This window comes from Aquarana catesbeiana, linkage group LG04, assembly GCF_042186555.1.
Source record: "Aquarana catesbeiana isolate 2022-GZ linkage group LG04, ASM4218655v1, whole genome shotgun sequence".
NCBI lineage: Eukaryota > Metazoa > Chordata > Amphibia > Anura > Ranidae > Aquarana > Aquarana catesbeiana.
Window position 1 is genome coordinate 691,298,968 of NC_133327.1, and position 24,702 is coordinate 691,323,669.

At 51.1% G+C, this 24,702-nt stretch overlaps 1 protein-coding gene and 1 non-coding gene across 3 annotated transcripts in view; both read right to left on the bottom strand.

Moving 5' to 3' along the window:
- PPP1CB (protein phosphatase 1 catalytic subunit beta) overlaps positions 1–24,702 on the bottom strand; it is a 336,969-nt gene that overhangs the window by 277,093 nt on the left and 35,174 nt on the right. Inside the window, exons 3-5 of one of the 2 annotated variants that reach the window (XM_073628794.1) lie at positions 18,771–19,001; positions 17,496–17,600; positions 115–186 (exon numbers count right to left, since the gene is read on the bottom strand). In XM_073628794.1, coding sequence (XP_073484895.1) covers positions 115–186; positions 17,496–17,600; positions 18,771–19,001 — 408 coding nt within the window. The remainder of the gene's footprint in view (positions 1–114; positions 187–17,495; positions 17,601–18,770; positions 19,002–24,702) is intronic. The other variant, XM_073628793.1, reaches the window with a different exon arrangement.
- LOC141141635 (small nucleolar RNA SNORA76) lies at positions 18,070–18,201 on the bottom strand. The gene has a single exon (XR_012244182.1). It is a non-coding gene; the product is annotated as a small nucleolar RNA SNORA76 (small nucleolar RNA).

Sequence of the window (24,702 nt, forward strand, 5' to 3'; positions counted from 1 at the left end):
ACTTTGGGTTCAGTCCCAAACCAGAAGTTAGTTGTACTGCTGGACCAATCAGCTGCTGTGAGAGGATCCCCCCCCTCCAGCATACAAAGGTGTAGAGGTGCAATGAGCGTTTACCTGTGTCGGGGACATCTGTGGGCCTCATGATTCTGCGGATCTGTTCCATGGACTGCAGATCAGGAGAAAGTCCTGCAAAATAAATCATCAGAATAAATATTTTCCAAGAAACAAATATAAAATTAAATTATTTTGTACAAAATGGATTTTATGAGAAGGTTTACATATCAATCAGGGAAACAAAAGTAGATAAATAGCGGCTGTAAGCCGGACCGACTCCTCAAATGCCAGATTTACAGCCATCGGGGCTTCTTACATCCAATCTAATGGGGAGATCTCATCATTCCTCCTGCTTCTCTATATTCTACACCAGGGGGAGGCAACCCGGGGTCCTCCAGCTGTTGCAGAACTACAAGTCCCATCATGCCTCTGGGAGTCATTGTAACTGCCAGCCTTGCAATGCCTCATGGGAAATGTAGTTCCACAACACCTGGAGGGCTATTGGTTGCCTCCCCTGATCTACACAGTATGTAGCCGATGGGTTTAAAGTAGAACTAAAAGGCAAAGCGCATCTCCCCCCCCCTATTTTGGATGGAGTAAGGGAGGGTTATAACCCCTGTCAGTTTTGCCATCTACTGAATGTGCCATTGGGAAGATTTCCCCGGACTTCCTGTCCAAAACAGCAATGAGGGAATCCCGGGGTGTCACCAGAATCAGTGTCCCCATTTCCATCTATTCCTGTTCTGGGGACAACTAAAAAAAATGTGGTACACAGGACACAGAGAGGAGGGTGTATCCCCCAAACTGGGGCACAGACAGTAATAAAAACCTGTCAGGGGGTCTCATCCAACAAAAAAAAATTCCATTAGTTACACAAAATGATCATTTTGATACAGTTTTTGTACACGGAGTATCTTCTTGAGACGAAAGTATACTTACCATATACCAGCCGCTGAGATCTTCCGCATACCAAGCTTCAGCCATTTTTATTGGCTGGGATGAGATGACATCACTCGTGTGCATACATTGGGGGGGGGGGGTAGGGTGAGTCTACTGCATTAAAAAACCTGCCTGTTCCCAAATGTTTTAAAATGTAAAAGTTCCACTTTAAGGGCGACTAAAAAGTGTTTTTATTTTTTTTTTTAATTTTGGGCCGAGCCGGAAGGATGAGAAGGACTGATGGGATTCCTACAGAGTCTCCTCTGGATGAGATCCACCCTCTTCATGTGTCCCGATGTCACCGGGACAAAGAGTGAAGGTCCGAAATTCTGAGCAGTCACTGAAAGAGCAATATGGAGGAAATCTTCCAACAGTGCCGATCGGTCAGACGACTGTCTAAGAGGGGATTTCCCTCACTGTGCGTCAGACCCCACGGGCAGGCGCAACCACAGACCCCACGGGCAGACGCACCACGGACCCCTGCGCCATTTCTGAACAAGATCGCACAATCTGCCTCCTGGGATGAGTGATGTAGAAATCCCGCAATGGATCCCAGAGTGATCTACGGCATCCCTACATGTGTGTGTGGTTCGGGGATGGCAATCCTGCCTAGGGAACCTGAATTTTGGGGAGGAGGAGCTAGGGGGTGAGAAGAAAAAAAAAAAAAAGGAAGATCCACTTTAAATATATTACATACAATTCTAAAAGGATGGTGCAAAAGTAGAACTGCACGATTCTGAGCCAAAATGAGAATCACAATTTTTTTGCTTAGAATTAAGATCACAATTCTCATTCTCGTGGTGTAACATCTTTGACATCTTTAATACCATACAAAAAAATTGTTCTAACTTTACTATTTATTTGTTTTAATTAAAGTATTTTTTTCCCCCAAAAATTGCATCTGAAAGACCGCTGCACAAATACACTGCGACATAAAATATTGCAGCAACCGCCATTTTATTCTCTAGGGCCTCTGCTTGGGGGTTCTAAGTAATTTTCTAGCAAAAAAATAATGATTTTAACATAAAACCAACAAGTGTCAGAAAAAGGTTTCGTCTTTAAGTGGTTAAACTTCCCTCATTTGCAGACAGAAGTTCATTCCTTTCATCTAAAGAACAAAAACATTACAATGTTGATAGTTCGCTCAGCAGGAAAATGTTGTGAAACTTGGCAACTGCCTGTTTGAGAACTCTGCACAGAATCGGGAAAATGCTTTGTAAAGATCGTGGGGGGGGGGGGGCGATTTGCAATCGATTCTTAACGATTAATCATGCAGCAAGCCGATTTCCCTCATAAGGGAATGAACTGACCACGATTGTATTGACATTACCTGGCCACGTTTTACCTCTGCACTGCAAACGTTCAATGTGACCCCCATTGGTGACGCGCCTGCATGTTCTCAGATATGGACTTCACTGCTTCTGTGATGAATCGTCTCAGGTTGCTCAGCTCCTGTGTCATATGGGGGGGGCGACATACACAAAGTCCTTGTTGTACCCCCACAGAAAGAAGTCACAGGATGTTGGGACTGGCGATCAGAGGCCAACGTGACATTGGAGGATCGTTATTTCCTGCAGGGCCGATCCAACGTTCTGGTAGGGTAGGATTCAGGTATCTGGGAACAAGGAGGAACGACAACCTGCTGCAAGGCAGATCTACCTCCATCACCCACATAAACCATTCTGTAATCGTTTCCAGGTAGGAGTGGCCAGTGGCAAAACTGCAATCATCTGTCATGTCACCAATGGGGTTCACATCGAACATTTGCAGTGCAGGGAGGTAAAACTTGCTGCGCTACTTTTAACTGGCAATTGTGCGGTCATGCAACACTGTACACATGAAATTTATATAGTTTCCCCCCCCCACCAGAGCTTCTTTTGGTGGTTTTTGATCACCACTTGGGTTTTTTTTTTTTGCGTTTGTGATAAACAAAAATTCGACTTGCTAAAAAAAAAAAAAAAAAAAAATGTATACGGCCAAAATGTATTCTGTATTCAACACTGAGCTCTGGGCTGTGATTGGACACAGCGGATCAGCAGGTCCAGGCTGTGAATCATTGGCTGGGGCCTGCTGACAGACTCCCGCTGTGTACCATCACAGTGGGAGTCGGATGGGGGGTGCGCACCCTAAACCTGGCAATAGGCGAGATATGGCTACGTCACTTTGCCTACAGCGGCCGCTCACCCACAGTACACGGCAGGCGGCCGCTCACCCACAGTACACGGCAGGCGGCCGCTCACCCACAGTACACGGCAGGCGGCCGCTCACCCACAGTACACGGCAGGCGGCCGCTCACCCACAGTACACGGCAGGCGGCCGCTCACCCACAGTACACGCCAGGCGGCCGCTCACCCACAGTACACGCCAGGCGGCCGCTCACCCACAGTACACGCCAGGCGGCCGCTCACCCACAGTACACGGCAGGCGGCCGCTCACCCACAGTACACGGCAGGCGGCCGCTCACCCACAGTACACGGCAGGCGGCCGCTCACCCACAGTACACGGCAGGCGGCCGCTCACCCACAGTACACGGCAGGCGGCCGCTCATTTATTGAAGGTAAGAACACTCACATTTCAGAAGAAAAACAGCGCTTTTAAAATGCAGATATCTGGCAATGTTGGTGGTGTCAGCAGTTCATCCATCCATCATGGGATGAACTGCTGACACCACCAACATTGCCAGATATCTGCATTTTAAAAGCGCTGTTTTTCTTCTGAAATGTGAGTGTTCTTACCTTCAATAAATGAGTTTTTAAAGCGGGGTTCCACCCAAATTTTTGAACAATATCTGTATGTATTCTCTTCCTTGCCTAGATGCTGACATGCCGTTTAAAAAAATTTAAATCGCCGTAATTACCTTTTATTTTTCTATTCATCTTTGCACTTCCTGGTTCTCCTCCCGTGGGAGTAGGCGTGTTTCTAGCCTCTCACAGACTCCTCACAGACTCCTGGGAGCTAGTCTCAGACTTCTCAGGATGCCACTGAGCATGTGCGGGAACGAGCGGTGAATGCTGGGAGCACAGCATTCACCACATCCAGGAAATAAATGCTTGTGGGCTTCAAATGCCCACAATGAAGATGGAAACCGCCTTCAGTGAATAATATAAGTTATTTTTTCCGAGGAAATCTGACACAGGCGGACATATTACACACAATATGTGAGTATGTAATGCTGAGAAGAAAAGTTTGTGAATGAACTCCCCCCGCTTTAACCCTTTATACAGTATCACGCTATGTACCTTTACGTTTTTTCTATATTTACTCTGGACGCCTGAGTGGATTCATTCCCTTTACTATATATAACATTCGCAAGTACCCGGGTTACCTGGATTAACGCTCACGCTATACAGATACCATTGTGGATCCCCACAGTTACAAGCTAGATGGACTCAGTGGGTGTAGACCCATCTGTGTCCAATCTTTCCGGTAAGCCCCCAATCCAAGTGGTGGTGGATCTCCTATCAACACACACACAAGTTTCTTCACATTCTTTTGGTGTTATATATAATTTTTTAAAGACTTTTTACTTTTCATGGATATTGTATAATAAGAGTATCACCAGCACTTCTCTTTTTACTACGGACTTAATGAGTGTCACTCTCAAGGATTATTATACACATATACAGTGGCTTGCGAAAGTATTCGGCCCCCTTGAACTTTTCAACCTTTTGCCACATTTCAGGCTTCAAACATAAAGATATAAAATTTTTATTTTTTATGAAGAATCACCAACAAGTGGGACACAATTGTGAAGTGGAATGAAATCTTTTGGATTTTTGAAACTTTTTTAACTAATAAAAAAAATGAAAAGTGAGGCGTGCAAAATGATTCGGCCCCCTTGCGTTAATACTTTGTAGAGCCACCTTTTGCTGCGATTACAGCTGCAAGTCGCTTGGGGTATGTCTATCAGTTTTGCACATCGAGAGACTGAAATTCTTGCCCATTCTTCCTTGCAAAACAACTCGAGCTCAGTGAGGTTGGATGGAGAGAGTTTTCAGCTCTTTCCACAGATTCTCGATTGGATTCAGGTCTGGACTTTGACTTGGCCATTCTAACACCTGGATACGTTTATTTGTGAACCATTCCTTTGTAGATTTTGCTGTATGTTTGGGATCATTGTCTTGTTGGAAGATAAATCTCCGTCCCAGTTTCAGGTCTTTTGCAGACTCCAACAGGTTTTCATCCAGAATGGTCCTGTATTTGGCTGCATCCATCTTCCCCTCAATTTTAACCATCTTCCCTGTCCCTGCTGAAGAAAAGCAGGCCCAAACCATGATGCTGCCACCACCATGTTTGACAGTGGGGATGGTGTGTTGAGTGTGATGAGCTGTGTTGCTTTTACGTCAAACATATCGTTTTGCATTGTGGCCAAAAAGTTGGATTTTGGTTTCATCGGACCAGAGCACCTTCTTCCACATGTTTGGTGTGTCTCCCAGGTGGCTTGTGGCAAACTTTAGACGAGACTTTTTATGGATATCTTTGAGAAATGGCTTTCTTCTTGCCACTCTTCCGCAAAGGCCAGATTTGTGCAGTGTACGACTGATTGTTGTCCTATGGACAGACTCTCCCACCTCAGCTGTAGTTCTCTGCAGTTCATCCAGAGTGATCATGGGCCTCTTGGCTGCATCTCTGATCAGTCTTCTCCTTGTCTGAGCTGAAAGTTTAGAGGGACAGCCAGGTCTTGGTAGATTTGCAGTGGTCTGATACTCCTTCCATTTCAAAATAAGCGCTTGCACAGTGCTCCTTGGGATGTTTAAAGCTTGGGAAATCTTTTTGTATCCAAATCCGGCTTTAAACTTCTCCACAACAGTATTACGGACCTGCCTGGTGTGTTCCTTGGTCTTCATGATGCTCTCTGAGCCCTGAGACTATCACAGAGCAGGTGCATTTATACAGAGACTTGATTACACACAGGTGGATTCTATTTATCACCATCAGTCATTTAGGACAACATTGGATCATTCAGGCTGGGTTCACACTGGTCCGACAAACGCTCCGACATTGGGAGCTCATGTCGCATGACGTGTGAAATTTAATGTTTCCCTATGGGAGCCGTCCTAACTGGTCCGACACAAGTCGTTCCGACTTTAGAAATGCTCCCTGTACTACTTTGGTCCGACTTTGATCCTACTTCAGTCTATTGACTATCATTGAAGTCGGATCAAAGTCGGATTGCCGTCTTGCATGATCCGACTTTGGCACGCGACTTGTGCTCAGATGTTCTTGAGGGGGAACTCCGCGCCAAATTTTAAATAAAAAACCGGCATGGGTTCCCCCTCCAAGAGCATACCAGGCCCTTGGGTCTGGTATGGACCTTGAGGGGAACCCCCTACGCCGATAAAAACGGCGTGGGGGTCCCCCCCAATCCATACCAGACCCTTATCCGAGCACGCAGCCCGGCCGGACAGGAATGGGGGTGGGGACGAGCGAGCGCCCCCCCCCTCCTGAGCCGTACCAGGCCGCATGCCCTCAACATGGGGGGTTGGTGCTTTGGGGGAGGGGGCGCGCTGCGGCCCCCCACCCCAAAGCACCTTGTCCCCATGTTGATGAGGACAAGGGCCTCTTCCCGACAACCCTGGCCGTTGGTTGTCGGGGTCTGCGGGCGGGGGGCTTATCGGAATCCGGGAGCCCCCTTTAATAAGGGAGCCCCCAGATCCCGGCCCCCCACCCTATGTGAATGAGTATGGGGTACAGCGTACCCCTACCCATTCACCTAGGAAAAAAGTGTCAATTTAAAAAAAAAAACACTACACAGATTTTTAAAGCATTTTATTAGACAGCTCCGGGGGTCTTCTTCCGACTTCGGGGGTCTCTCCGGTTCTTCTCCACGCTCTCCGGATCTTCTGCCGGGCTCCTCCGCTCTCTTCTGCTCTTTTGCCGCTCTTTTGCTAAAGCGGAGGAGCCCGGTCTTCAATCTTCTGCCTTCTGCCTTCTGCCCTCTTCTCCTGATGTTGACACGACGCTCTCTGGGGCTAGAATGCTCTCTGTGCGCTCTGCTCTGACTTATATAGGCGGTGACCCCGCCCCCTTATGCCGTCACAGTCCCTGGGCATGCTGGGACTGTGACGTTTTAGGGGGCGTGGTCATCGGGTGATGACCACGCCCCCTAAAACGTCACAGTCCCAGCATGCCCAGGGACTGTGACGGCATAAGGGGGCGGGGTCACCGCCTATATAAGTCAGAGCAGAGCGCACAGAGAGCATTCTAGCCCCAGAGAGCGTCGTGTCAACATCAGGAGAAGAGGGCAGAAGGCAGAAGGCAGAAGGCAGAAGATTGAAGACCGGGCTCCTCCGCTTTAGCAAAAGAGCGGCAAAAGAGCAGAAGAGAGCGGAGGAGCCCGGCAGAAGATCCGGAGAGCGTGGAGAAGAACCGGAGAGACCCCCGAAGTCGGAAGAAGACCCCCGGAGCTGTCTAATAAAATGCTTTAAAAATCTGTGTAGTGTTTTTTTTTAAATTGACACTTTTTTCCTAGGTGAATGGGTAGGGGTACGCTGTACCCCATACTCATTCACATAGGGTGGGGGGCCGGGATCTGGGGGCTCCCTTATTAAAGGGGGCTCCCGGATTCCGATAAGCCCCCCGCCCGCAGACCCCGACAACCAACGGCCAGGGTTGTCGGGAAGAGGCCCTTGTCCTCATCGACATGGGGACAAGGTGCTTTGGGGTGGGGGGGCCGCAGCGCGCCCCCCTCCCCCAAGGCACCACCCCCCATGTTGAGGGCATGCGGCCTGGTACGGTTCAGGAGGGGGGGGGCGCTCGCTCGTCCCCACCCCCATTCCTGTCCGGCCGGGCTGCGTGCTCGGATAAGGGTCTGGTATGGATTGGGGGCGACCCCCCACGCCGTTTTTTCGGCGTAGGGGGTTCCCCTCAAGGTCCATACCAGACCCAAGGGCCTGGTATGCCTCTGGAGGGGGAACCCATGCCGGTTTTTTATTTAAAATTTGGCGCGGAGTTCCCCCCTAAAGATTCATACCAAACACAGTGCCGGCATTGGCGGGGATCCAAGTCGGATCCCCGTTCATTGAAAGTCGGACACATGCCGGCTTCATGTCGCAGGGCAAAGTCGGATCCAAAGTAGGACGGCTGTCGTGTCGCACCAGTGTGAACCCAGCCTCAGAGATCCTCGCTGAACTTCTGGAGTGAGTTTGCTGCACTGAAGGTAAAAGGGCCGAATAATTTTGCACGCACCACTTTTCAGTTTAATTGCTAAAAAAGTTTAAAAATATCCAATAGATTTCGTTCCACTTCACAATTGTGTCCCACTTGTTGGTGATTCTTCACAAAATTAAAATTTTATATCTTTATGTTTGAAGCCTGAAATGTGGCAAAAGGTTGAAAAGTTCAAGGGGGCTGAATACTTTCGCAAGCCACTGTGTGTACTCTATATACTGGGGTTAAACCATGAACATGATTATTGATTATGTTTATAATTGTTAGCGCTACACTTTTCTTTATTTGGTTTTAATTACAGGACTAGGTCACTTGTATGTGTTAGCTGCTTACATACGTTTATTTCTGACAGCGCGATATTTTTATATATATATATTTTCTGGCCGCTCACCAAGTGGTTAGTGTTAATACAGCCGTGTTCAATTCATTCCCTTAGAAATAAATCAGCTTTACTTTTGCACCATCCTTTATTGAATCGCACTATTACAGATATTTATTAAATCGCTGACAATGTACACAGTGCTTCACATATTCCACATTCACATCAGTTCCTGGGCCCCAAGGAGCTTACAATCTAAATGGTCTCAGTCTCGCGTGTATACTAGGGCCAGTTTAGATAGAAGCCAATTAACCTCCCAGCATGTTAATGAGGGAGAGGGAAGATTAAATAAGCAGATTAAACTTTGTTTGTTACATGTTATATAACCAAATCCGCCATAATGGTCCCCAGTAGCTCTGAATCTCACACACTGCTGTGTCACTACAATGAACGGCACAATATGGCAGTATCCCTGCCCATCGCCCGTCTCGTCTCATGCAGTCCCCCCTTGCAGTGCGGCAGGCACAGGAGCTCTCAGCATTATCCAGAGGTTTACACGCTTGTTTAGAGATCAATAGTTCAAAGTCTTTCCTATAAATCAGCGTGAATGGCGGCACGCTGGTGAATGTCTAATTGCGCGGTGATATAGTGGATGAATGTGCTCAACGATCGTCTTCCCTGTGATGGCTTAAAGTGCTTCTCTGGCAGCTCGGCGCTCGTTCGGCGGGAAGGTCATCGCTCACAAAGGGGGAGTAGGTTTCACGCATCACGCTCTGAGATTACAGGGCTATTTATACGCCTCGCAGGTGTGCCAAACCCGATTTATACTGGTGTGTGTGCGCCGGGCCTGTTTTCATGGCATGTGCTTGCTGCAAATTGAAGTATTAGCCTGACCTCCCCAGAGATTTATTTAATCTACAAGGAAATCAAACCGTTCACGAAGCATAAAAGACCACATTCCTCCAATGTACTCTTCTCTGAATTCTATCCATACTCTGCAAATCGGCTCCTCCAGCGCACAGGACCGGCGCGCGGGCTCCTCCAGCGCACAGGACCGGCGCGCGGGCTCCTCCAGCGCACAGGACCGGCGCGCGGGCTCAATATTAAAAGCTAGAATGAGGATGACCAGGGCTGCTGACATGGGGCTAGTGCTGGCCTTTCTGTACCAGGCCTGGGCCCCATAAGTTCAGCAGTGAGACCAGGGGCAGAGACGCTTTAAATACGTCTGGGGGCATGCGCAGTAATTGCACAGGCCGTGGCTCCCAGCAATTATAAGTTCCCTGGGCCCCATCAGTTCAGCAGCAGGGGCCACAGACAGGGAGGAAATTTACTCATTTTGAAGATCAGGCGGAATAATGCTACAGCTCCCAACTTATAAAGTTCCAGCATCTTACTTCATATCAATCCGTTGGGTAGACCAGAACTTTAATTGTTGGGAGTCACATAAAAGAGGAAGGGATGGTTGGTTGGAGACGTGGAGGGAGGAAGGGATGGTTGGTTGGAGACGTGGAGGGAGGAAGGGATGGTTGGTTGGAGACGTGGAGGGAGGAAGGGATGGTTGGTTGGAGACGTGGAGGGAGGAAGGGATGGTTGGTTGGAGACGTGGAGGGAGGAAGGGATGGTTGGTTGGAGACGTGGAGGGAGGAAGGGATGGTTGGTTGGAGACGTGGAGGGAGGAAGGGATGGTTGGTTGGAGACGTGGAGGGAGGAAGGGATGGTTGGTTGGAGACGTGGAGGGAGGAAGGGATGGTTGGTTGGAGACGTGGAGGGAGGAAGGGATGGTTGGTTGGAGACGTGGAGGGAGGAAGGGATGGTTGGTTGGAGACGTGGAGGGAGGAAGGGATGGTTGGATGGTTGGAGACGTGGAGGGAGGAAGGGATGGTTGGTTGGAGACGTGGAGGGAGGAAGGGATGGTTGGATGGTTGGAGACGTGGAGGGAGGAAGGGATGGTTGGATGGTTGGAGACGTGGAGGGAGGAAGGGATGGTTGGATGGTTGGAGACGTGGAGGGAGGAAGGGATGGTTGGATGGAGACGTGGAGGGAGGAAGGGATGGTTGGTTGGAGACGTGAAGGGAGGAAGGGATGGTGGTTGGAGACGTGGAGGGAGGAAGGGATGGATGGTTGGAGACGTGGAGGGAGGAAGGGATGGATGGTTGGAGACGTGGAGGGAGGAAGGGATGGATGGTTGGAGACGTGGAGGGAGGAAGGGATGGTTGGTTGGAGACGTGGAGGGAGGAAGGGATGGTTGGTTGGAGACGTGGAGGGAGGAAGGGATGGTTGGTTGGAGACGTGGAGGGAGGAAGGGATGGTTGGTTGGAGACGTGGAGGGAGGAAGGGATGGTTGGTTGGAGACGTGGAGGGAGGAAGGGATGGTTGGTTGGAGACGTGGAGGGAGGAAGGGATGGTTGGTTGGAGACGTGGAGGGAGGAAGGGATGGTTGGTTGGAGACGTGGAGGGAGGAAGGGATGGTTGGTTGGAGACGTGGAGGGAGGAAGGGATGGTTGGTTGGAGACGTGGAGGGAGGAAGGGATGGTTGGTTGGAGACGTGGAGGGAGGAAGGGATGGTTGGTTGGAGACGTGGAGGGAGGAAGGGATGGTTGGTTGGAGACGTGGAGGGAGGAAGGGATGGTTGGTTGGAGACGTGGAGGGAGGAAGGGATGGTTGGATGGTTGGAGACGTGGAGGGAGGAAGGGATGGTTGGATGGTTGGAGACGTGGAGGGAGGAAGGGATGGTTGGATGGTTGGAGACGTGGAGGGAGGAAGGGATGGTTGGATGGTTGGAGACGTGGAGGGAGGAAGGGATGGTTGGATGGTTGGAGACGTGGAGGGAGGAAGGGATGGTTGGAGACGTGGAGGGAGGAAGGGATGGTGGTTGGAGACGTGGAGGGAGGAAGGGATGGTGGTTGGAGACGTGGAGGGAGGAAGGGATGGATGGTTGGAGACGTGGAGGGAGGAAGGGATGGTGGTTGGAGACGTGGAGGGAGGAAGGGATGGTTGGTTGGAGACGTGGAGGGAGGAAGGGATGGTTGGTTGGAGACGTGGAGGGAGGAAGGGATGGTTGGTTGGAGACGTGGAGGGAGGAAGGGATGGTTGGTTGGAGACGTGGAGGGAGGAAGGGATGGTTGGTTGGAGACGTGGAGGGAGGAAGGGATGGTTGGTTGGAGACGTGGAGGGAGGAAGGGATGGTTGGTTGGAGACGTGGAGGGAGGAAGGGATGGTTGGTTGGAGACGTGGAGGGAGGAAGGGATGGTTGGTTGGAGACGTGGAGGGAGGAAGGGATGGTTGGTTGGAGACGTGGAGGGAGGAAGGGATGGTTGGTTGGAGACGTGGAGGGAGGAAGGGATGGTTGGTTGGAGACGTGGAGGGAGGAAGGGATGGTTGGTTGGAGACGTTGAGGGAGGAAGGGATGGTTGGTTGGAGACGTGGAGGGAGGAAGGGATGGTTGGTTGGAGACGTGGAGGGAGGAAGGGATGGTTGGTTGGAGACGTGGAGGGAGGAAGGGATGGTTGGTTGGAGACGTGGAGGGAGGAAGGGATGGTTGGTTGGAGACGTGGAGGGAGGAAGGGATGGTTGGTTGGAGACGTGGAGGGAGGAAGGGATGGTTGGTTGGAGACGTGGAGGGAGGAAGGGATGGTTGGTTGGAGACGTGGAGGGAGGAAGGGATGGTTGGATGGTTGGAGACGTGGAGGGAGGAAGGGATGGTTGGATGGTTGGAGACGTGGAGGGAGGAAGGGATGGTTGGATGGTTGGAGACGTGGAGGGAGGAAGGGATGGTTGGATGGTTGGAGACGTGGAGGGAGGAAGGGATGGTTGGATGGTTGGAGACGTGGAGGGAGGAAGGGATGGTTGGAGACGTGGAGGGAGGAAGGGATGGTGGTTGGAGACGTGGAGGGAGGAAGGGATGGTGGTTGGAGACGTGGAGGGAGGAAGGGATGGATGGTTGGAGACGTGGAGGGAGGAAGGGATGGTGGTTGGAGACGTGGAGGGAGGAAGGGATGGTTGGTTGGAGACGTGGAGGGAGGAAGGGATGGTTGGTTGGAGACGTGGAGGGAGGAAGGGATGGTTGGTTGGAGACGTGGAGGGAGGAAGGGATGGTTGGTTGGAGACGTGGAGGGAGGAAGGGATGGTTGGTTGGAGACGTGGAGGGAGGAAGGGATGGTTGGTTGGAGACGTGGAGGGAGGAAGGGATGGTTGGTTGGAGACGTGGAGGGAGGAAGGGATGGTTGGTTGGAGACGTGGAGGGAGGAAGGGATGGTTGGTTGGAGACGTGGAGGGAGGAAGGGATGGTTGGTTGGAGACGTGGAGGGAGGAAGGGATGGTTGGTTGGAGACGTGGAGGGAGGAAGGGATGGTTGGTTGGAGACGTGGAGGGAGGAAGGGATGGTTGGATGGTTGGAGACGTGGAGGGAGGAAGGGATGGTTGGTTGGAGACGTGGAGGGAGGAAGGGATGGTTGGATGGTTGGAGACGTGGAGGGAGGAAGGGATGGTTGGATGGTTGGAGACGTGGAGGGAGGAAGGGATGGTTGGATGGTTGGAGACGTGGAGGGAGGAAGGGATGGTTGGATGGAGACGTGGAGGGAGGAAGGGATGGTTGGTTGGAGACGTGAAGGGAGGAAGGGATGGTGGTTGGAGACGTGGAGGGAGGAAGGGATGGATGGTTGGAGACGTGGAGGGAGGAAGGGATGGATGGTTGGAGACGTGGAGGGAGGAAGGGATGGATGGTTGGAGACGTGGAGGGAGGAAGGGATGGTTGGTTGGAGACGTGGAGGGAGGAAGGGATGGTTGGTTGGAGACGTGGAGGGAGGAAGGGATGGTTGGTTGGAGACGTGGAGGGAGGAAGGGATGGTTGGTTGGAGACGTGGAGGGAGGAAGGGATGGTTGGTTGGAGACGTGGAGGGAGGAAGGGATGGTTGGTTGGAGACGTGGAGGGAGGAAGGGATGGTTGGTTGGAGACGTGGAGGGAGGAAGGGATGGTTGGTTGGAGACGTGGAGGGAGGAAGGGATGGTTGGTTGGAGACGTGGAGGGAGGAAGGGATGGTTGGTTGGAGACGTGGAGGGAGGAAGGGATGGTTGGTTGGAGACGTGGAGGGAGGAAGGGATGGTTGGTTGGAGACGTGGAGGGAGGAAGGGATGGTTGGTTGGAGACGTGGAGGGAGGAAGGGATGGTTGGTTGGAGACGTGGAGGGAGGAAGGGATGGTTGGATGGTTGGAGACGTGGAGGGAGGAAGGGATGGTTGGATGGTTGGAGACGTGGAGGGAGGAAGGGATGGTTGGATGGTTGGAGACGTGGAGGGAGGAAGGGATGGTTGGATGGTTGGAGACGTGGAGGGAGGAAGGGATGGTTGGATGGTTGGAGACGTGGAGGGAGGAAGGGATGGTGGTTGGAGACGTGGAGGGAGGAAGGGATGGTGGTTGGAGACGTGGAGGGAGGAAGGGATGGATGGTTGGAGACGTGGAGGGAGGAAGGGATGGTGGTTGGAGACGTGGAGGGAGGAAGGGATGGTTGGTTGGAGACGTGGAGGGAGGAAGGGATGGTTGGTTGGAGACGTGGAGGGAGGAAGGGATGGTTGGTTGGAGACGTGGAGGGAGGAAGGGATGGTTGGTTGGAGACGTGGAGGGAGGAAGGGATGGTTGGTTGGAGACGTGGAGGGAGGAAGGGATGGTTGGTTGGAGACGTGGAGGGAGGAAGGGATGGTTGGTTGGAGACGTGGAGGGAGGAAGGGATGGTTGGTTGGAGACGTGGAGGGAGGAAGGGATGGTTGGTTGGAGACGTGGAGGGAGGAAGGGATGGTTGGTTGGAGACGTGGAGGGAGGAAGGGATGGTTGGTTGGAGACGTGGAGGGAGGAAGGGATGGTTGGTTGGAGACGTGGAGGGAGGAAGGGATGGTTGGTTGGAGACGTTGAGGGAGGAAGGGATGGTTGGTTGGAGACGTGGAGGGAGGAAGGGATGGTTGGTTGGAGACGTGGAGGGAGGAAGGGATGGTTGGTTGGAGACGTGGAGGGAGGAAGGGATGGTTGGATGGTTGGAGACGTGGAGGGAGGAAGGGATGGTTGGTTGGAGACGTGGAGGGAGGAAGGGATGGATGGTTGGAGACGTGGAGGGAGGAAGGGATGGTTGGAGACGTGGAGGGAGGAAGGGATGGTTGGAGACGTGGAGGGAGGAAGGGATGGTTGGAGAAGTGGAGGAATTTGTTTTGAATAATAAAATTCTATAATGTTGTCAGCTTTAAGAGGTCCTGACTTCACACATCTCTGTATTCTCTCCATCATTGAGTCACACCGCGCCCCTCCTCCGCAGCGTATTTACACCTGAAATCAGCGCTCGTGAAATGTTTTGTATGTTTATACGGAGGATTCATAAAGAATATATCATTGTGTGGTACAGCGGGAGGTCACGGTGTGGTATTAGGAAAGTCGCAGTAAAGCGGCATCCAGTACACGGAGCACACGCCAGTAAATAGGGAACCGGTCCGACACGTTCTCATACTGGAATAATAGAGACAGTCACAGCGAGCGATGAGTCACATCCTACAAACTCCACAATAAAAGCATGAAGAGGTCATTGTGTATCACAAACACAACGCACGCTGACAATGTCCCTCCCACCCCCTCAGATCTGGAAAAATTTAAAGGCAAAGTCCCCCCTTTTACATAAACCGGCCTCCATGCAGATAAGGGGCCCCAATGTAAAATGCACAGGGCCATTTCTAAAAATATTGTTTAATGTAAATGCCTGCTGCCTTTTCTGTCACCCTCGAAGCCTGGCCAAATACTGCCAAGGTTTACATTCCTACCTCCTGACTTATTTAATCCAATAATTGGAGCGCAATCTGCATTCCATTCATTTAAAAAAAACACTGCACAGCTTACGTTCCAGTGTGGACCACGCCATAACCGCTTCCCTTCCAGCTCTGCAATTCCTGGCCGCTTCCTTGCTGAACTCGGCTATACGGGCGGGGGATGTGTGGATTACATGACGCTGTTCAGAACTTATCCAGAATTTTAGCTCTGAGGAAGTGGGATGCAGTTCCCTTAAAAAGCATTGGCTGCACTTTATTGAAGATAGCAAGTGCAGCCGGTATATATTTCAAGGTATATATTGTTATCTTCAAAAATGTCTCAAATAAAAAAGTGCATCCAACGCGTTTCAAGGGAACTGCACCCCAATTTCCTCTGAGATAAAATTCTGGGTAAACTCTGAACAGTGGAGAGGCTCAAACTGAAGCTTGTTTAAAGCTGAACTCCGGAATCAGCAAATCTTGTCCTATCACAAAAATCATGGGTCTTCTTCTGGAATCTCGGTGATCTTTGTGTCCTCCTCCCAGATCTGTGCAGTAATCCAGTGTGAGACTTCCTGTAATATAAGGACCGCCCACTGCTGTCCTCTCCTTGTGCAGGGGGACTGGCCTCGTCTCCACCCACTCCTGTAGTTTTCTGTAGTGGGTGGAGCCTGGTGGCCCCCTCCCACACCTCTGCTTTCTTTGTGCAGGGCGACTGTCTCGTCTCCACCCCCTCCTGTAGTGGGTGGAGCTTGCTGGGCCTCTCCTACAGCTCTGCTCTCCCCTTGTGCAGGATGACTGGTCTCGTCTCTGACCCCTCCTGTAGTTTTCTGTAGTGGATGGAGCCTGCTCAGACCCTCCCAAAGCTATGCTCTCTCCTTGTGGAGGGTGAATGGTCTTGTCTGCACCTCCTCCTTTAGCAGGTTGGGCCAATCCCACAGCTCTCTCTCCTTGTGCAAGGGGGCGGTCTCATCTCCACCACTTGAGTAGTTTTCTATAGTGGGTGGAGCCTTCTGGGCCCCTCCTACAGCTCTGCTCTCTGTGCCAGGGGACTGGTCTTGTCTCCGCCCCTACTGTAGTTTTCTGCGGGCAGCCTGAAATGGGCGGAGCCTACAGCGTCCATCTCATAGTACACTGCTGTTGGCACAGGCAATATACAGCACAGTGGTGATGTCACCACAACATTTACAAAGTAATATTTGGGTTTTAAAAGGTATTTAGTGCAAAGTGGATTTATATCCTTTGTGGTCATGTAAACAAAAAGCGTTTGTTCCTTGAGTTCAGCTTTAAAGCTGTCGGCACTTTTCGTGTCTACGGAACGTTGGCCTCATGTGAAAGAGAAGTCCTACTCACAGGGCGCCGACACAAGAAGAGCCAAAGTGTTACCAGTTCTCTTCAGTAAAAAAGACTCACTCCTGTCTGATAAACCTTGGTTACCGGGCGCGCCATTCAACCCATCCAAGTGTCTCCTGCCTAAATGTCCTTGTGAGGGTTACTCCAAAAATAGATCAGGAACCAAAGTTTTGGTGTCACCAGTCCAGCGCGGTCCTCCAAACACAGGAATCATGTGTAGCCGCCTGGTATCACACCAAGGTGCACAATAGTAAAGCAAAAGCCGCCCCGCCACCTAGGAGGAGGAGATCCTGCCACCCCCCCGGCTAGGAGGAGGAGATCTTGCCACCCCCCCAACCCCTCGGCTAGGAGGAGGAGATCCTGCCACACAAGACCCCTCCCCCCCCACGCTAGGAGATCCTGCCACCCCCCCAGCTAGGAGGAGATCCTGCCACCCCCCCAGCTAGGAGGAGATCCTGCCACCCCCCCCAGCTAGGAGGAGATCCTGCCACCCCCCCAGCTAGGAGGAGGAGATCCCACACAATGAATGCACAACTTTAGCTGAATGTTTAGTTTTACAAAGAAGAGATTTGAGCACCAAGATTTCCTTTCACTTATCCTCCTGGTGACATCACATGAAGGGGAGATAACTGGGAGGGGGAGACACACCTGTTTGTCTTTGGTGGCTTTTCCCCCCCAAAAAAAGGAGCTCAGGTCCATTTTAGAGGAGAAATCCTCTCTCTGCAGTCAGGAACTGAACCATCGGCAGCAATGGTCAGGATACCAGGACCAGGATATTATTGGCCGGTTATTTGGGGAGCGCCACCCTTATTGCTGCACCCTGCAAAACCATGGCAGCCTATAAAGAATTAGAATTTTTCATTGCAGGACACGCCCCCTACCTCCATGGCAGCAGAAGATCTTCTCATCCACAATGGCGGCGATTGGCAGACAGTTGAAACAGTCGGTGAAAGTCTTCCACAGCTTTATATTAAACCTCCGTTTGCCTGAGAAAAGAAGAAGATCGTTATTCTCTTCTGAGCCGATAATAAAACAAAGCAGAAAACATTGGAGGAAATTCACAAAGCTTTACGCAGTCCAGGGCGCCCTTCATTCAGTCATGTGACCAAATTCTCAAATCTCATTGGACTCCGCTAGAAAAAAAAAAAAGTCACTTTTTGAAAATGTCGTTTCCTCATCTTGAGGCGTTTTATCAATACAGCCAAAAGCCTGATAAGTAAAGGAACGTTTCCATGGTGATCACATATCCCTCCCTCATAGCGGAACTAAACCTTCCAATCCTCTGCAGCCAAGGAAGCCGCCATCTTAGCCTCTGATCTGCAGTTGCTATGGTGTTTTGTTTTTTTTCCCAGCTAAACACACCATCCTGGCTGCATGCCTGGGCTAAGGGCAGATACCAGAGGGATGCAGAGCGGGTTAGGCGCACATCTGCATCCCGCGCATGCGCTCTCTCGAGTCTGTAGCTTTGTTTTAAAAGCGCCCCACGGGAGACGGCCATGAGGCACCAGTTATAACAAGCAGGTTATTCTCGCACTGACGCTTGGCCGGCGACGCCAGTCAGGAAACTCACCGGTTCAAAGACAGCGCAGTAAATCTTTTGTACAATTCTATATAATCACCTGGCTGACCTATAGAGGGATTTTACACTTCTAAATTTCTTCTTCTACATTTCTTCAGTGACTTCCTGGTTTCTGGCCTAGGCCAAAATGTCATACATACCAGGAGTCTTCATTGGAGGAGGGGCTTTCTCCGCTAAGCACACCCTCCTGCCAGAGCTATGGGTAGATGGATTCCAGGAAGTAAATGCTACAAGAATCATCTGCCCTTACTCAAGATGGCCACAGCTAGAAATACTATGGGGGATGTTTTTCAAAGTGATTTCTCAACAGAATAAATCATGAAGACATTGGGGGGGGGAGGGGGGATTTCTTTGAATAATAAACAGTTCTATAAAGTTTAATATCCAAAAACTGAGTGGGACAAATTCCAGAATCCAGACAGCTAAGAGACCTGAAATATTTTCATTTCATTATTTTAGTCGTTCTCAGTTGAGTCTCTTGTCCTCTGACCACACAAAAGTGGCCGCTGGTCCCTAGAATGGGAGGTATAATCCCCATTTCTCCGCCCCCGAGGAGCGGAAGGAGGAGGAGACTCACATTCATCGTAGAAGCCGTAGATCCGGTTGATGCTGGCGCACTCGTGGTTTCCCCGAAGCAGGAAGAAGTTCTCTGGATATTTGATTTTATACGCCAGAAGCAGACAGATGGTCTCCAGCGATTGCTTCCCTCTGTCCACATAATCTCCCAGGAAGAGGTAATTGGCTTCTGGAGGGAAGCCGCCATATTCAAACAACCGCAGTAAGTCTGTGTACTGCCCGTGGATGTCACCTGCAATCCAGAAAGCAGAACATTTACACAAGAGAACAAAAAATACTACAAAACAATCAGCAATATAGAAGACCTACTAATAATACAATCTTATATTGAAGGCTTCTATATAGGATACAAACAAATCCAGGACTAAAGTGTCCCGAGGCAGGATGATCTCCACAGGATGTCCGGCACCCGCTGCACTTCAGGGCCAGTCCGGGTACAAGTCCTCCAGTTCTCAGACCCCAGTGCTAGTCACATTTCTGCCGCCTCTCCTCCCCTCCTCCAGGCCATTAACAAAATAGAATCGGGGCTGTGCATTTTGTGAATGGCCAGGAGAAGAGGGGGGGGGGATGGGGCTGAGAGGAGACCGCAGTGCTGGGGGTGCAGCACTTAAAGCTGGAATGGTTTGGCAGTACAGCAGGAGTTCTTACTCCACCATATGAATTTACTGATTTGCAGTGACCTGGGGTTTTGCTTAGGGGCCCCACCCAGGCTACCAAAGTCCTGAGTGAGGTGGATGCCTCTGTGTCCATCCCAACTCAAAGCACGCAGAGGAGACCAAGACAAGTGTCGCGCCGTCACAGACATCACCCAACCATATGGTTAGCAGATAAAAGGAGCCTCCCCTCAATCCATCAAGGCCACGCCCCCAACATGTTTTGCCTCACCTCCATGATTAAGCCTCAGTGGGGCGAAACACGTTGGGGGCATGCCCTCGATGGAGTGAGCCGAGGCTGCTTTTATCTGCTATTAGTCGGGTGATGTGTGCGTCGGCAGGACACTTGTCTGTCTCCTTACCATGGTGCAGGATACAGAAGTATACCCGCATGGCAGCCAAGTCCTCCCGAGGAGCGAGGTGGTTTGAAACCTGTGAAGGTAATTCTGCCCAGACTGAGGATTTAAGATAAAAATTATATGGAAATAATTCTAAAACACACAAAGCACCAGAGACGGGGAGATCTCAGCAGTTCACAAAGAGATTGTGCGCTTTTCTGACCTGCGTTGGTATATCGGGTCTCATGAAGACACAAACCATTCTGCAATGCAGGATCAGTCCGGTTCATACCGGTGAAGCTTTGAAATCAGGCTACTTCAGCATCCCGCCACCGCGCATGCGCGTTCGAGTCTGTAGCCTTGTTTTAAAAGCAGCACACGGGAGACGGCCACGAGGCACCAATTATAACAAGCACGTTCTTCTCACACTGACGATTGTCCGGTGACGCCACAGCCAGGGAACTCACCGGTTCAAAGATGGCGCAACATCGTTTTATTTTGTACAATTCTATAGACTCTCCTGGTTGGCCATTGGTGGGATTGTACAATTCTAATAAAATGAGGTCATACATCCCAGGAGTCTCCATGGGAGGAGGGGCTTTTCCTCAGCTAAGCACATTGTACTGCAGGTATTTCATCAGATTAGGCGTAAGGGCAGATGGATTCATGTAGCATTTACATCCTGGAATCCATCTGCCCTTAGCTCAAGCATGCAGGCGTTTCATCAGATTAGGCGACCTGTCAGATTTTGTAACGATAGTGACGTTTTGTCACCACCATCTTGGTACACCCACATTTGTCCACAGTAAGGATACAGTGAGAAGGCAGCAAGCGGACATCTTGTTACACCCACCGGAGTCCGGCATTTCACACTTATTTTTACCAGTAAGCTCATCTTATATATTGGAATACAGGATTTGAAATCCGTCTGACTGTTTTGATGTTGATTTTTCAAAGCAGCCGTGTTCTGCAAGATTAGCAAACATGTGAGATCAGCAGACTTGTCGCTGCCTTAAAATTAAAAAAACAGACGGATTTTTAAATACTGTGTCACAAGATGAGTTTACTGTTAATAAGTGTGAAATGCCGGACTCCGGTGGGTGTAACAAGATGTCCACTTGCTGCCTCCTCACTGTATCTTTACTGTGGACAAATGTGGGTGTACCAAGATGGCGGCAACGGAACGTCACTTCCGTTACAAAATCTGACGGGACGCCTAATCTGACGAAACACCTGCATGCTTGAGCTAAGGGCAGATGGATTCCAGAATGTAAATGCTACATGAATCATCTGCCCTTACTCAAGATGGCCACAGCTAGAGATGCTGGGGGGAGTTTTTAAAAAAAAAAGTGATCTCTCAACACAAAGCATGGATGGATGGATGGGAGGGAGAGATGGATGGGAGGGAGAGATGGGATGGATGGGAGGGAGAGATGGGATGGATGGGAGGGAGAGATGGGATGGATGGGAGGGAGAGATGGGATGGATGGGAGGGAGAGATGGGATGGATGGGAGGGAGAGATGGGATGGATGGGAGGGAGAGATGGATGGATGGATGGATGGGAGGGAGAGATGGATGGATGGATGGATGGAAGGGAGAGATGGATGGGAGGGATGGAAGGGAGAGATGGATGGGAGGGATGGAGAGATGGATGGGAGGGATGGAGAGATGGATGGGAGGGATGGAGAGATGGATGGGAGGGATGGAGAGATGGATGGGATGGAGAGATGGATGGGATGGAGAGATGGATGGGATGGAGAGATGGATGGGATGGAGAGATGGATGGGATGGAGAGATGGATGGGATGGAGAGATGGATGGGATGGAGAGATGGATGGGATGGAGAGATGGATGGGATGGAGAGATGGATGGGATGGAGAGATGGATGGGATGGAGAGATGGATGGGATGGAGAGATGGATGGGATGGAGAGATGGATGGGATGGAGAGATGGATGGGAGGGAGAGATGGATGGGAGGGAGAGATGGATGGGAGGGAGAGATGGATGGGAGGGAGAGATGGATGGGAGGGAGAGATGGATGGGAGGGAGAGATGGATGGGAGGGATGGATGGATGGATGAGGGAGAGATGGATGGGAGGGATGGATGGGAGGGAGGGAGGGAGGGAGGGAGGGAGGGAGGGAGGGAGGGAGGGGAGGGAGGGAGGGAGGGAGAGATGGATGGGATGGATGGAGAGATGGATGGGAGGGATGGATGGATGGATGGGAGGGATGGATGGATGGAAGGGAGAGATGGATGGATGGAAGGGAGAGATGGATGGGAGGGATGGATGGATGGATGGAGGGATGGGATGGAGAGATGGATGGGATGGAGAGATGGATGGGATGGAGAGATGGATGGGATGGAGAGATGGATGGGAGAGAGAGATGGATGGAGAGAGAGATGGATGGGAGAGAGAGATGGATGGGAGAGAGAGATGGATGGGATGGAGAGATGGATGGGAGAGAGAGATGGATGGGATGGAGAGATGGATGGGAGGGAGAGATGGATGGGAGGGAGAGATGGATGGGAGGGAGAGATGGATGGGAGGGAGAGATGGATGGGAGGGAGAGATGGATGGGGAGGGAGAGATGGATGGGAGGGAGAGATGGATGGGAGGGAGAGATGGATGGGAGGGAGAGATGGATGGGAGGGAGAGATGGATGGGAGGGAGAGATGGAGGAGGGAGGGATGGATGGAGGGAGGGAGGGATGGATGGAGGGAGGGAGGGGAGGGATGAGGGAGAGATGGATGGGATGGAGAGATGGATGGGATGGAGATGGATGGATGGGTGATGGATGGGATGGAGAGATGGATGGGAGGAGAGATGGATGGGATGGAGAGATGGATGGGATGGAGAGATGGATGGGATGGAGAGATGGATGGGATGGAGAGATGGATGGGATGGAGAGATGGATGGATGGAGATGGATGGGATGGAGAGATGGATGGGATGGAGAGATGGATGGGATGGAGAGATGGATGGGAGGATGGGATGGATGGGAGGGATGGATGGATGAGGATGGATGGATGGATGGTTGGGAGAGTGGATGGATAATGGATGGATGGGAGGGGAGTGATGAATGGGAGGGATGGAGGGAGGGAGGGGAGGGATGGATGGAGGGTTGGAGAGTTGGTGGGATGGAGAGATGGATGGATGGAGAGATGGATGGGATGGAGAGATGGATGGGATGGAGAGATGGATGGGATGGAGAGATGGATGGGATGGAGAGTTTGCTTTGAACAGTAATAATGAATTCAGCTTGGCTTTCAGTTTGTGGTGCTCACACTTTATTTCTGTAAAGCATCAGATTTATTATTTTTTTTTAAATGAAAACAACCCGTCATACTTACCTGCGGTTAGCGGGGGTGTTACATAGAGCAGCCCCGATCCTCCTCTTCTGGGGTGTCCCTGGCCCCTCCCCCCCTGCTGAGTGCTATACAGAAAGTCGCTTTCTATGGGGGCCACACATGAGGCTCACTCCTGAGCGGCCTTGTATGTATCTGACCCAGACAAGACGGCTCCGCCCCCCCCCCCCCCCCCCCCCCAACCAATCGTCATAGAATCAGACTGACAACAGGGGGAGATGGAGACGATACCCTCCTGTTTAATCGCTGAGTCCTGATACTTTCAGTCCTGTTCTTTCTGATACTCCTATGAATGGACTCAAATCTCACTGCAGAGAATCACAGAGAATCGGATGTGAATTGAAGAGAAATGCAGTGAGATTCCGGTCCGAATCCCATGTGGTTTCCCCACCACTCCAGGCTGGTCAGTGATTTCCACCTCGGGTCACACCGGAGCCGTGCAGAAAACTAGAGATTCAAAACAAGAATCGCACCGCAAAAGATCGGTTTCAGGTATTGGGAGCATTTCCACAAATATGCGTGAAAATAATCGTTATCGGCAGATACCAACTCATCCATAGGGGGAGCCAATGACTCCTCCTGCTATCAATCTACCCTGTGAGGAAGGAGAGAGGACAGACGATGCTTTCTCACACGTCGTTGGATCAGGATGGAGGCTCAGGTAAGTATAAGGACATGTCGCTGGATTGAGATGGAGGCTCAGGTAAGTATAAGGACATGTCGCTGGATTGAGATGGAGGCTCAGAAGGGTTTTTACCTTATTGCATAGCATTGAAGTAAAAACAAACCCTTAGGCTCTAGAACCCCCCTAAGACCATCATGAATCAATAATACTGACAATCCAAGAAGCGTCACCTTCCTCACCGGAATGACGGAAGCAGAGTTGTCAGCCCCTCCCCCACCGATGGCACAATGTATGACCCCCATGATCCGATCACCCCACACAATGATCAGAATGGTCTCAGGTAAAACATAGAAGGGTTCAGTTCATGGTGACCTATGAAGCTCACACTGGAGGCAGCTCCAGTGACCGATCGGTTATTAGCGGCGATATGTAATCTAAGCTCACCATTTCGGAAACGCCACTAAAATCTATAAATATCTGACCTATGCTACAAAGGCCACCACTGCCAGCAACGGGCAACTCCTCCGGGAGGTCAGTCTGCTACAAGTCATTATTGGAACCAGACTGATTTATTGCTGGTGTGACTCTGTGGATTACTCTTTAGAGGGGTGGTAAGGGCTGCTGTACGTGAGAATAAGCCCCATAAACCAGTCCCATCTTTCATGTTACATTCATATTTAGGGTCACAATATGTAGCCCCCCGCCCTCAAACCCCCTTCAGTCTTGCACAGGCGTACCGGCTCCTCCCCCCTTCAGTCTTGCACAGGCGTACCGGCTCCTCCCCCCTTCAGTCTTGCACAGGCGTACCGGCTCCTCCCCCCTTCAGTCTTGCACAGGCGTACCGGCTCCTCCCCCCTTCAGTCTTGCACAGGCGTACCGGCTCCTCCCCCCTTCAGTCTTGCACAGGCGTACCGGCTCCTCCCCCCTTCAGTCTTGCACAGGCGTACCGGC